Here is a 13,010-nt window from a genome sequence, read left to right on the forward strand (position 1 = left end):
TATGACACCAATAGATCTTTTATTACTCTGTGTCTGGTGAGCATCCTATTCAGGCAGGTGCTAATATTTCTCCCTCCACTCTCATTATCTGCCTCTCCCAATTGGAGCGAAACTCAACAGTTGTCTTGGCAACTGTTGCTAGAGCAACTGTGGGATGAAGCTGATATGGGGCAGTGTGTGTGTGTTGGGAGTGGGGGGGGAAGGGGGCTGGGAAAGCAGGCAGAAGGCAGTCCTGGGAGCAGAGCAGGCTTGCTCCAATTGTTTAGATGTATCTGCTTCAACTGATTCATAGGGAGGGAGAATTTCCGCTGTTGCCCCTTCTCCAGTCAGGGCAGCGCAGCAGAGGGAAAAGATGCCACTTTCTTCCCAATGGTTTCTGGCCCCGAACCCCAAAGGGCTGCATAGTTACAGTAAGAAGAGCCTGATTGATCAAGCCGGTGGCCCATCTAGTCCAGCGTCCTGTTCTCACAGGGGGCCAAGCAGATGACCCAAATGGAAGACCACGAGATGGTAGCTTTTGATATTCCCCTCCTCCTCCATGAATTTGTCTAATCCTCTTTTAAAGCCACCTGAGTTGGTGACCATCACTGCCTCCTGCGGGAGAGAGTTTAACTATGCGCTTGCATGAATAAAGCCTTTATTTTATCTTTTCCTGAATAGCCTCATGCAGCCCTGCTCGGGAGGGTATGGGACTTGCATGTCTCAAACAGAAGACTCCCTCCTCATGCTGCTTGGGCACCTCACTGAAAAAATAGTTGGGAGATTTGAGACATATGCAAATAAGGACTTTGTCATGCAGCCAGAAGTTAAACTGTGGAACTCACTGCTGCAAGAGGCAGGGATGGTCACCAACTGGGGTGGCTTTGAAAGAGGATTGGATAATTTATGGCGGAGGAGAAGGGATGCTGGACTAGGTGAGCCCCCTTTGGCCTGATCCAGCAGACAGGAACTTATTAAATTCTTACACAAGTTTTAATCTGATTTTAGTCTATTGCTATTTTAAATTTTTGAAAGTCTGAAATTAATGTTGTGAATTTTCTTATGGGTAATTTTATTGTTTTATCTTTTTTTGTAAGCCGCTTGAGGGTTTTGTTTCTTTTTACCATTAACTGGTTATAAATTTTATGAAACAAGCAAACAAATAAAACTGTGTTCGCAAGATACGGCACTAGGGTCCCAGCATTCAAATGTCGATGAAGAAAGCTCACACTGAAGCTTTGTACGGGTCTTTGGAACCAGGTTTCCTCCATACCCCTCCCCAAAACATGTTCAAATATATAAAAGGATGTCATATAGAGGAGGGTGAAAGGTTGTTTTCTGCTGCTCCAGAGAAGCGGACACGGAGCAATGGATTCAAACTACAAGAAAGAAGATTCCACCTAAACATTAGGAAGAACTTCCTGACAGTAAGAGCTGTTCGGCAGTGGAATTTGCTACCAAGGAGTGTGGTGGAGTCTCCTTCTTTGGAGGGCTTTAAGCAGAGGCTGGACAGGCATATGTCAAGAATGCTTTGATGGTGTTTCCTGCTCGGCAGGGGGTTGGACTGGATGGCCCTTGTGGTCTCTTCCAACTCTATGATTCTATGAAAACTATCCTGCGGCAATTTTAGTTTCTATTGCACCTCAGGAAAAAAAAAACTCAGAAAAATAAACCAAAACCCAAAAGCAGACAACACATTGCTATGAGAACACTCAGACACCCAGCAAAACAGTCGGTCTGCTCACAGACTCTGCTGGTGCCTCAGCCTGTGCTAGTTTTTTAAAAATAGTGGCAACTCTACATTATCCTGGAATCATCGCCGAAGAACAAACCATCTCCCTTTTTGAAGGATGGGCCATTTGAGACACATCTTTGAAAAGCCAGGAGGGTATTTCTCTCCCTGGGTCAGAGGACAGACGATATAAATAGAGAACTAGGTCAATCGTACAGCAGCAAAGATGTGAGTCACTTGGAAACTTAAGTCTCCCTAAAAACTGCAGGTGGTGTCCGCCAAAATATGGAAAGAGTGAGTTACCTTTGCAGATGAAACTCGCTGAAAATGAATAGAGAGTCCACAAAGTAAGTTGTACCAGGGAAGCCCTTTGCCAGCTTGGGGCCTCCAGATCTTTTGGAGTCCAGCTGCCATCAGCCGCAGCTGGAATGGCCGTGTTTTCGACTACAATTCCCATCAGCTCCTTCCATGTTTTGGAATCCATCTCCCATCAGCCCCAGCTAGTCCTGCATCTGTTCAACAAAGGCGGTACTAGGGAGAGACCATCACACAGGCCTAGGAGAAGGGAAATCTCCCTGCATAAATGTGCCACAGGTTTTTTTATCTGATCCAAAGCCACCCTGAAGGGCATTAAGACTCCAAAGAACCGCATTTCTGGAACTAGACGTCTTCCACTTTGATGCCAAGATTTGACCCTCTGCGAGCCAAGTACAATTTGCGCCCCTTGTCGGAGACCAGATACGCTCCAGAACGTGCTTGCGAACATACAGATGGGCTGGAGACAAGACGCAGGAAGCCAGACAAAGCCTCAGCATGCCAGAGAGGAAAGAGGAAAAAAGCAAGCCCACCCACGGAGAGCCTGGCAGAGTGGCACAAAGGAAGTGGCACCGCCAACAGCCTGGCACCCGGGGAGACAGGTTGAACTGCGTCGCTTTGACATCCTAACAAGCGGAGGAGCAAAGGGCCTTTTGATCAATGCCCTCAAACAAGGCATGCGATCCCTGGAGCAAGGATTGCCTATAATAGAATGAAGGGCGCTCACTTTTAAAAAGGAAGGCAAGGTTGTAGTAGTAGTAGTAGTAGCAGTAGTAGTAGTAGTAGTATATTATTTATACCCCTCCCATCTGGCTGGGTTTCCCCAGCCACGCTGGGCGGCTCCCAACAGAATATTAAAAACATGATAAAAGCTCAAACATTAAAATCGTCCCTAAACAGGGCTACTTTCAGATGTCTTCTAAAAGTCAGATAGTTGTTTATTTCCTTGACATCTGATAGATAGGAGGGCATTCCACAGGGCGGGCGCCACTACCAAGAAGGCCCTCTGCCTCATTGTTGAAAAGCAACAACCAAGAAGACCTTGTGGCTTGGAAACAAAAAAACTCCCTCACACTAAGGAGCACCCCACATGTTCTCTCACATACCTTCTCCGAGATAACTACCACCGGCTTGGCAATATGAACCAGAGACTGTCCCGTTAGGAGGCAGAAGTCTCACCCATTTTGCCAAAAAAACCACCACTTTTGTGATTCTTCCATTACTTCTAGTTACAGGTAGGTAGCCGTGTTGGTCTGAGTCGAAACAAAATAAGTAGCACCTTAAAGACCAACTAAGTTTTTATTTTGGTATGAGCTTTTGTGTGCATGCACACTTCATCAGATAAGGTTGCAGAGTTTTTTATTTTTCTGGTTTTTCAGTAACTCCAGTTGAGAGTGGTAAATGGTTTGTTTTTCCTTGTGGAACTCCTGCCAGTAATTTTATTCCATTACTTCGTACTACATGCTAGGGGTGGTGTCGCTGAGCTTCAGGGGCAGGACAACATGAATGCATCTCTTCTTGAGGTGCTAGCTTTCTGCATGCGGGTGGTTGCAACGTGGAGGGTGGTATGGTGGCGTTAGATGCCATCTCTGCAAAATTTCACAATGCCCGTTCCCCTTCCCACTCTCATGCCCGCGTGGCCCTACCTGGACCTGCCCCTTGCCCATGATCTTGTCCACGATCTCGTTGTTGTCCTTGTTCATCTTGCTCTTGTCGTAGCATTTCTCGTAGCAGAGGATCCGCAGCGACTGCGAGCCCTCCAGCTCGATCTCAAACTCCTGCAGAAGTGGGGCAGAGCAAAGAGGGGAGAAGAGGAGAGTGAGTGGGGACACTGGGAAGGGTGGGGAGACGGGCGTGTTTGCTGTGTCGCTAAGGGAAGGACCATAGCTCAGCAAGAGCCTCTGCTTTACATGCAGGAGGACTCAGGTTTCAATTTCCGACAGAATCTCCAGGTAGGACCGAGAACGTCCCTTCCCTGAAACATTGGAGAGCTGTTGCCAGTAATAATAACAAATAACAATAATAGTAATAATAATTTATTTCTTATGCCCCGCCCATCTGACTGGGTTGCCCCAGCCACTCTGGGTGGCTTCCAACAAAACGTAAACATTAAAAGCTTCCTAAAACAGGGCTGCCTTTAGATGCCTATGAAAACTCATATGATTGTTTCTCTCTCCGACATCTGGTGGGAGGGTGACACTACCGAGAAGGCCCTCTGCCTGGTTCCCCTGTAACTTCACTTCTCGCAGTGAGGAAACCGCCAGAAGGCCCTTGGAGTTGGACCTTAGTGACCGGGCTGGACAATGGGGATGGAGACGCTCCTTTGGGTATAGAGTCAGGGTGGACAGTATTGGCAGTCAATGGTCTTTGCATACAGAAGGTCCCAGGTTCAATCTCTAGCACCTACAGGTAGGGCTGGGAATGTCCCTCCTGATCTGAAATCCGAGAGAGCTGCTGCCAATCAGTGTGGACAACACTGAGCCGGATGGTCTGACTGAGCGGAACGAAGGCTTGCCATGCGTCTGAAAAATTCCAGACATGTACGGAAATCGGGCACCTAAAATGGCGTCCGGGGGATTTTTTTTTGAATTTTAAGAGATGTCAGGAATTTATGGGACGTATGGCAACCTAGGTTCCCCCCCCCCTGGTCTTTTTCTATTTTTTCAAGGTGTTTTTTTTTTATAAAAAAAAATCGGGGGAGGCTGCGCCCCACCAGCAGTGGAAGTGACAAGAGGTCACTGTCCTTGGTGCGTAGAGGAGAGGGAGAAGGTGGGGGAGGGAGGCCACATCACCATTTTCAGGTTGGGGGGAGGTTCACCAGGTTTTATCACATTATTATTATTATTATTATTATTATTATTATTATTATTATTATTATTTCTCTGTCGGAACTGAGCACAGTGACCATCCAGAGTTACCATCCAGCCATAGCTGCCAAGTCTCCCGTATTCCCCGGGAAACCCCCGTTTTTCCAGCTGTTCCCAGCCGAAAAAAACGGATTTGTTTTTTCCCAGTTTATTCTGGCGCGGCGGCCATTTTGGAACAGGGCAGAGCAGCATCAAAAGTAGCTTCTGAGCATGCTCCGCCCAGTTCCAAAATGGCGGCAGCGCTACTTCTGGTCTGCTACTTCCGGTCCAGTCCCTTATTTCTCAGGCCGGAACTTGGCAGCTATGCATCCAGCCAGTGCCTTTGAGGGTCTCCCCCCTGCAACAGAGTGAGCGCAGCCGGATGGAGGGCACAGGGCTGGAACTCCACCTCCTTAAGCATAAAGGAGCATTAAATTTAAAAAATAAAATAAAAACCAAGGCAATTAAAAGGAACGCCTCTTCTCATCTGTGTGTAGCTCAACAATTTTGGTTAAAAAGCTGGCTTCCAATGTTACGATTTAAATCAACCCTTAATCTGGAAGCATGAGGACTAGAATCTTGCTTTGTTTTTAGGGGAAGAGCTGTTGCTCAGTGGCAGAGCTTCGGCTTTGCATGAAGAAAGTTCCGGGTCCAGTGCACAACAGCGTCTTCAAGTAGGGCTGGTATAAGACTCGCTGCCTGAAACCCTGGAGAGCTGCTGCCGGTCCGTTTGGACAACACTGAACTTGATGGGCCGGTGGATAGAGCAGCTTCTTATGTTCTTATTGAAACCAGCCCATAATTCAGGACGGCGAGGACTAGGCTTGCTCACCTCATTCCACTGGGGCTCGGTCGTGTCCCGGAACACCCGTGTCTTGGCTTTGCTGACAAAATAGCCAAAAGAGTCGACTTCCAGCGTGCAGTAGAGGTCTGGGAATAGAGAGAACAGACGTGTGAGGCAATCTTCCTGCTGCCCTGCACCTCAAGGAGGGGAGACTGGATACTTCTAACTGCGAAGGGCACCACTGAAAACCAATCATTTAGATTAACTGATGGATCAAAAGCTTTTGACTGCTCGATCAGCCAGCAGGTTAATAAATAAATAAATAAATGCAGTAATAATAATTCTACAGCGTTGTAACCTAACCCAGTTCTACACAGGGTGGACTCGTTGTTAGTCCTGGATGAATCAAATAATTGTAGAGATGGAAGGAACCACAAGGGTCATCTAGTCCAACCCCCTGCAAGGCAGGAATCTTTTGCCCCACATGGGGCTCAGACCCGCGACCCCGAGATTTACTGTCTCATGCTCTACAGACTAAGATGCTGTTGTGACAAATCCAGCCGTGCTTTTGCCTAAAAGCAAGAGAAGTCTTGCACAGCCTTTTGGTTCCAGAATTACCACGTTTTCTCATACACAACTGTGGTAAGTTAATGGATTGATGGAGTTAAGACGTGCACGATTAAAAACAGACAAATATTTCTTTAAATGGGCAATTGGTCGGATCTGAAGCAACACTTTCCCAGCTTCTTCAGATGCAGAATATCTATTTAGCAAACAAACACACCCGCAGAGTTGCACTAGAAGCCAAGAGGGTGAAACGAGCCTGGGAAGATCTCAAACAGAAAGCCAAAAAATAAAAATCAGGCCGATAAGGGCTGAAAAGCAAAGCAGGAGGGGGAGGGAAGCCCCAGGCTCCTTGACAACAGGTGGTGGCTCAGTGGACCCTGCAGAAAAGGCCAGGCAGCAAGATGCAGCAGTTGCAATTTCTGGCCCCTTCCTGTGCCAAGCCACTGCTGGCTCAAATCACAGAACGGAGTAGGGGAGAAACAAAAAATGCAGACATCCCCCCACAAAAAAAACCCCAGAGGCAGCACTCACTAGCAGATTGTTTGAAGCCCGTGGCAGAGTGGACGATAACATGTAAGAAGCCGTACATCCCAGGAGATTCATCATCTGCGGAGAAACAAAGAACCAGCCAAAGAGAAAGTTATTAGATTTGTTTGTTTGTTTGTTTTTCCAGTTGCAATCATTATTATTATTATTATTATTATTTGAACAAACTTTGAGCAGAACCGCTCGGGCTGCTAAGATGAAGCGATTGATTAAAGGGCCCAGGGAATGACTAACTAAACTTAGGCAGAAGACCCAGAAGTGTTTTCCTAGTCCACACCAAGGAAAATCGACGCTGCTAAAAGGCAGTTTTGGTAGGGCTGCAACGTTTAATCTGGGCACCTGTTGTGATTCTTTTAACCTTCAGCTGATCTGTGAGGACCAAAAACCTCAGCACACTTTTCACACATACAGCTGCAGAGCAGGCCATCCAGGGCATTGTCACAAATTGTCACCTGTAAAACTGCTTTTGAATTATTGTGCTGGAGGAGACTCTTGAGAGTCCCATGGACTGCAAGAAGATCAAACCTATCCATTCTTAAGGAAATCAGCCCTGAGTGCTCCCTGGAAGGACAGATCGTGAAGCTGAGGCTCCAATACTTTGGCTACCTCATGAGAAGAGAAGACTCCCTGGAAAAGACCCTGATGTTGGGAAAGATGGAGGGCACAAGGAGAAGGGGACGGCAGAGGACGAGATGGTTGGACAGTGTTCTCGAAGCTACGAACATGAGTTTGACCAAACTGCGGGAGGCAGTGGAAGACAGGAGTGCCTGGCGTGCTATGGTCCATGGGGTCACGAAGAGTCGGACACGACTAAACGACTAAACAACAAAACTTCCCCAGATTTCAGCCCTTTGCCATTGACTGCTTTCCCCTTCTGGAAACAGAAAACCACCCGAGGCATAAGATGACCTCCAAATGTGTTGAATTTTGCCATTGGGGTGTGTATACTAACTCAGCCCATGTTAGTGGGCTGGGGGAGTAAAACACTCCCTCTTTTTCCCCTAGAGAAAAGGCCAGAAAAAGGTCACGAAAGTGTGTGGGGGTGTCAATAGGTTTATTTAACCAAGGATGATTTTCTTGGATTTCTTAATGAGGTCAGAAAAAAACACTCCACAAAACTGCTAACGTTAGTTCTCAGCAGTAACAAAAAAATTTCTAGACAGTTTACCATATTTCCATTGACTTTTTTTCCTTTAAAAGATAGCTTTTGCTGCTTGCAATTGCCGCTGAAAATAACCCACCACACAGTGGAAATCTCATTGGGATAAAAAGTGCCCCAAAAACTGTTAGTGTGATTTTCTTTCACATTTTGGATGAAGGTTAATTGAACATTGCATGTTTTGTTTATTCTATAAAAATGAATAAAACAAACTTCATCTTTTTTAAAAAATGCCACTATGCCTCTGCTAAAAATAAAATTAAAAACAAAAACAAAGACAGAAGAACACAGAGAATACAGAGAACACAAGAAGGCAACAGTTTAGCCATGATGTCAGGAATCTCGGAAGCACACTGCGGGGATAAGAGACACAGCCTTATATACATGGCGGCATCTAGTGGTGGGACAGAGATGTAAACCCGTAAACACAGAGATGTGGCCCGTAACCTGAGGCCTGTAGGACATGGCTGGGCATGAGCTGTGTGGCTCTTCTACTTTTGGTGGTGGCAGAATCTTGGCGAGGGGGAAACAGAGGGGAGGACAGGGCAATCGGAGCGTTTCTGCACTTGGCAAAAGTAGGCAAAAGTGTACAGCACTGTTTGATGGCAGCTGGTGCCCACTGGGACTGGTACCGTGTTTCTCATATTATAAGACATGTCTTATATTTATTTTTTCCTCAAAAAAACACACTATGGCTTATTTTCAAGGGATGTCTTATTTTTTTCTTCCTCCTCCTGCCACGGCCAGCATTGCTGCTGTGCCTATCACTATGTCTTATTTTCGGGGTATGGCTTATATTTCTTGAATGCTTAAAAATCCTGCTATGGCTTATTTTATGGGTATGTCTTAAAATATGAGAAACAGGGTAGGGTGGAAGGCAGGGAGCCTGACAGTAGGTGGCGCCAGAGGCAATGGAAGGTGCTGCCAACTAATTCTAGGGCAGACCAAGACTGGTGAGCCAGTGCTCCGCTTGCCCTAATAGACCAGCCACCACTGCTTCCCTCCCCCCCCCAACCCACCCTTGTCACTCCATTCACAGGATAATAATAATAATAATAATAATAATAATAATAATAATAATAATATTTGTACCACGCCCTCCCCGGCCGGAGCCAGACTCAGGGCGGCTAACATCATAAAACTAACACAGTATACAAAGAACATAAGAACATAAGAACAGGCAATCAATTCATTAAAATACATCTTAAAATTAGCTCAGAGCAAATTAAAGTCTGCACAGATGGTAGTCCACAGTAAAATTGAGAGTGGTTAATATTTTCCAGGGCCAACTGTTACCACTGGTCTTATAAAGGACCTGCGAGTGGGCTAGGAGGCCTTTTTAATGCTTGTTCTTATATAGAAAGAAAAGAATCAGACTGCACCCTGACCAAAGGCCTGGTGGAACAGCTCTGTCTTGCAGGCCCTGCAGAAAGATGTCAAATCCCGCAGGGCCCTGGTCTATTGTGAGGCTGGGGCCACGGCCGAAAAGGCCCTGGCTCTGGTCGAGGCCAGTCTAATCTAATCTAGGATCAGGCAACCTGTGAAATAAATTAGTTACCCTTTCCACGACCTTCAACATGTTGGGTAGGGGAGAGGTAGGGGAAGAGGGGGCGCCACAGCCCTTGGGCTTCTCAGAAATGCTGGCCAATTCCATATGTGGCACCTATATCCATGCTGGCACCTATATCCATATGTGGTGGGGATGTAAACACATCAGGGTGTTCTGGGAGGAAGTGTACAGGGAACTGAAAAAAATGGTGAAATATTCATTTAAGAAAAAACCAGAGATCTTCCTACTAGGAATGTTAGGGGAAGATATCAAGCCACAGGACAGATGTTTGATAAGCTACGCCACAGCAGCAGCAAGATTACTGATCGCAAAAGAATGGAAGTCCCAAAAGGTACCAACTAAGGAGGAATGGCAAATCAAGGTGTTGAACTATTGCAATCTGGCTAAGAAATATGAGGAAGTAAAGGGAATAAAGAAAGAGGATAGTGTGAAAAATTGGAAATTATTTACGGATTATATTAAGTGCCAGGCGGAAAAACCAAACCTATTACAGGATATTTAAACGCTCAAATGAAAACATAGTAAGAGAAAGAGGAAAAAGAGAAGTGTAAGAAATAGGATACAAAAGGAAAAGAAATAGGAAAACAGGAAAGAAAAAACGTATAAGAAAATGTTAAAAGCATAATAAAATAAATGGTATATTGTTAGAAAAGGTGCAGTCGTAGCTAAGAAGAAAAATTGACAAGACAGTTTAGTGAAGGTTGAGAAGAAGGGAAACGGGTTGGGGGGAGGGGGGGAGAGCAAATCGATGTATTCTTAGACATTGTCTAACTAAATGGATACACATGTGTATTTTGTAACTTTTTGGTAATTGTGTTTGTTTGTTTGTTTTTTCTTTTTCCATATATATATATATGTGTGTGTGTGTGTGTGTGTGTGTGTGTGTGTGTGTGTGTGTGTATATATATATATATATATATATATATATATATATATATATATATGTTTGTTTGTCCGTTTTCCTTTTGTTTTGTTTTTTCTCCGTTTTTAGATCTGTGTGATGAATTGTAAATAACCAATAAAGAATCTTTTTAAAAAAAGAAAAAAAAAGAAATGCTGGCCAATTCCACCTGACAGTTAAGCAGAAGGCATCCAAGTGGTAGTGGGGGCAGTGGGGGGGGGGAGAGAGAGATTTCCTAGGAGAAGGAGGGCAAAGGCATCACTCACCGTCCTTATTGCTGGTGACGGGAATGTTGTGGACGGTGCGTAGCTTGAAGCACGACCCTGTCAGGACCTGCAGCTCCACAGAGCTTAGCACAAAGGTCTGGAGATCTATCGGGCAGGAATAAAAGAGTTCGGTTTAGCACAGAGAAGAACTTGTGGGTTACAGTCCAGTATGAGACCAAACCATAGCTGCCAAGTATCCCGTTTCTGCCGGGAAAACCCCTTTTTTCTTACTGTTTCCCGGCGGTCTCCCATTTAGTGAAAAATCCCGGTATTGTCCCTTAAATCGGCTTCTGCCCGGCGGCCATTTTTCTGGTGCCGCTTTGCCCTTCTATGGGCAGCAGAAAATGGCGGCGCCGGAAGTCGCTTCCGCGCATGACCGGAAGTTGCGTGACATGACTTCCGGTGGCGATTTGCCCTTCTATGGGCATCAGAAAATGGCGGCGCCGGCGCCGGAACTCACTTTTACGTGTTTCCGGTCATGCGCGGAAGCAACTTCCGGCGCTGGCGCCACCATTTTCTGGTGCCCATAGAAGGGCAAAGCGCCACCAGAAGTTGCGTCACGCAACTTCCGGTCATGCGCGCGCTGCCGATCCCGGATCTTTACGTCCCGAACTTGGCAGGTATGGACCAAACACATTGCATTACAAAGGATGTCTGGTTGCTTCTGTCGCAGAAGGTCACCAGGGGGCAGCAGAGAGTTGACACTGGGGAGACCCACCAAGGGCCCCTCTGGGCATCCTTTTTATTGCCCATTGGTGATTATTGGTCCTTGTGATGTCATCTGGTCAGCTACCTGCAAAGCTGCCTGCAAGGTGTAGTGGGTAGAGTGTCGGACTAGGACCTGGGAGTGACCAGGGTTCAAATCCCCACTTGGCCATGATGCTCACTGCCTTTGTCAGCCTGATCTACCTCACAGGGTTGTTGTGAGAATAAATGGGGGCAGGGAACCATGTCTGCCACCTTGAGCTCATTGGAGAAAAAGGCAGAATAAAAATGCAATAAAAAAACATTTGGGGGCAGGCGTTCTGCTTCGGTTCCAATGGCTGTGTGTGCTGCAGCTTCCTGCTGAAATCTTGTTGACATTTCATAGCGCAAACAGCTTATTTCCGGTCATACTTTGGTGGCACTATAAAGTGCAAGAGGGCCTCTCTGGATGGCAAAAACGTGTTCACATTGGGGAAGCATTGCAGAATAAATGAATAAAGTAGAATGACGTATGGACAGCCTAGCATATATCCAGGGCTAATGCACTATTATCTCATCAAAAATGTATTTATACAGTGGTACCTCAACTTACGAATGACTCGACCTACGAATGTTTCGAGTTACGAACAGTGTTCCGTCCACCATTTTGGATGCGGTTTAGATAGGATTTTTTCGATTTACGAATTTTTAGATAGGATTTTTTCGACTTAACGAATTTTTTAAAATCCCCCCCATTGGCTTCGACTTACGATTTTTTCGACTTATGAAGGGCCGTTCGGAACGGATTAAATTCGTAAGTCGAGGTACCACTGTAAAAATATTTATATACCGCTATTTCATAGAAAAATATCAAAGTGCTTTACAATAATAGATAAAAGCGTACAATAAAAACCGTTCAAAGGATTAAAATCAGACATCAATTAACTATTGTGGAAAGATGCATTCTTGGTTTTCAGCATATGTTTGAAAGCTGAAACCAGCCTTCTGCTGTAGAATACAGTGGTACCTCGGTTTACGAACACCTCGGTTTACGAACTTTCGGTTTACGAACTATCCTAACCCGGAAGTTAGTAAACCGAGGTGCCGGAGGTCTACTGAGTGTCCGATGCCTTCGGGGAGGCCAGGCCTTCGCTCCGATGCCTCCTGGAGGCCCGCAGCGAAGGCCCGGCCTCCCCGAAGGCATCGGAGCGAAGGCCAAACCTCCCCAAAGGCATCGGAGCATCGGATACCTTCGGGGAGGCTGGGCTTCGCTCCGATGCCTTTGCAGAGGCCGGGGACCGCTTTTGCGGCTCCCAAGCCTCCGCAAAGGCATCGGAGCGAAGTCCCAGCTCCGATGCCTTCCGGAGGCTGGGGCTTTGCTCCGATATCTTTGCGGAGGCCGGGGACCGCTTTCGCGGCTGCAGCCCAGTCGCGGAAACGCTCCCCAGCCTCCGCGAAGGCATCGGAGCAAAGCGGTTAATCCGTTCTAGGGGGTGTTTTTCCTCGTCTAGAACGGATTAATCAACTTCCCATTACTTTCAATGGGAAAGTTCACTTCGGTTTACGAACACTTCGGTTTATGAACAGACTTCTGGAACCAATTGTGTTCGTAAACCGAGGTTCCACTGTACATGAAATGACCCTTTTGAACTTTATTTTAC

General features: G+C 46.2%; 1 protein-coding gene across 2 annotated transcripts in view; it reads right to left on the reverse strand.

Moving 5' to 3' along the window:
- Nucleotides 1-13,010, reverse strand: part of ABR (ABR activator of RhoGEF and GTPase) — a 120,236-nt gene that overhangs the window by 31,336 nt on the left and 75,890 nt on the right. For both annotated transcript variants that reach the window (XM_035138839.3, XM_035138840.3), the window contains 4 exons: nt 10,666-10,770; nt 6,755-6,829; nt 5,705-5,802; nt 3,673-3,804 (listed from right to left, as the gene is read on the reverse strand). In XM_035138839.3, coding sequence (XP_034994730.3) covers nt 3,673-3,804; nt 5,705-5,802; nt 6,755-6,829; nt 10,666-10,770 — 410 coding nt within the window. The remainder of the gene's footprint in view (nt 1-3,672; nt 3,805-5,704; nt 5,803-6,754; nt 6,830-10,665; nt 10,771-13,010) is intronic.

The sequence above is a fragment of the Zootoca vivipara genome, chromosome 14 (genome assembly GCF_965207765.1).
Source record: "Zootoca vivipara chromosome 14, rZooViv2.hap1.1, whole genome shotgun sequence".
In the NCBI taxonomy this organism is placed as follows: Eukaryota; Metazoa; Chordata; class Lepidosauria; order Squamata; family Lacertidae; genus Zootoca; species Zootoca vivipara.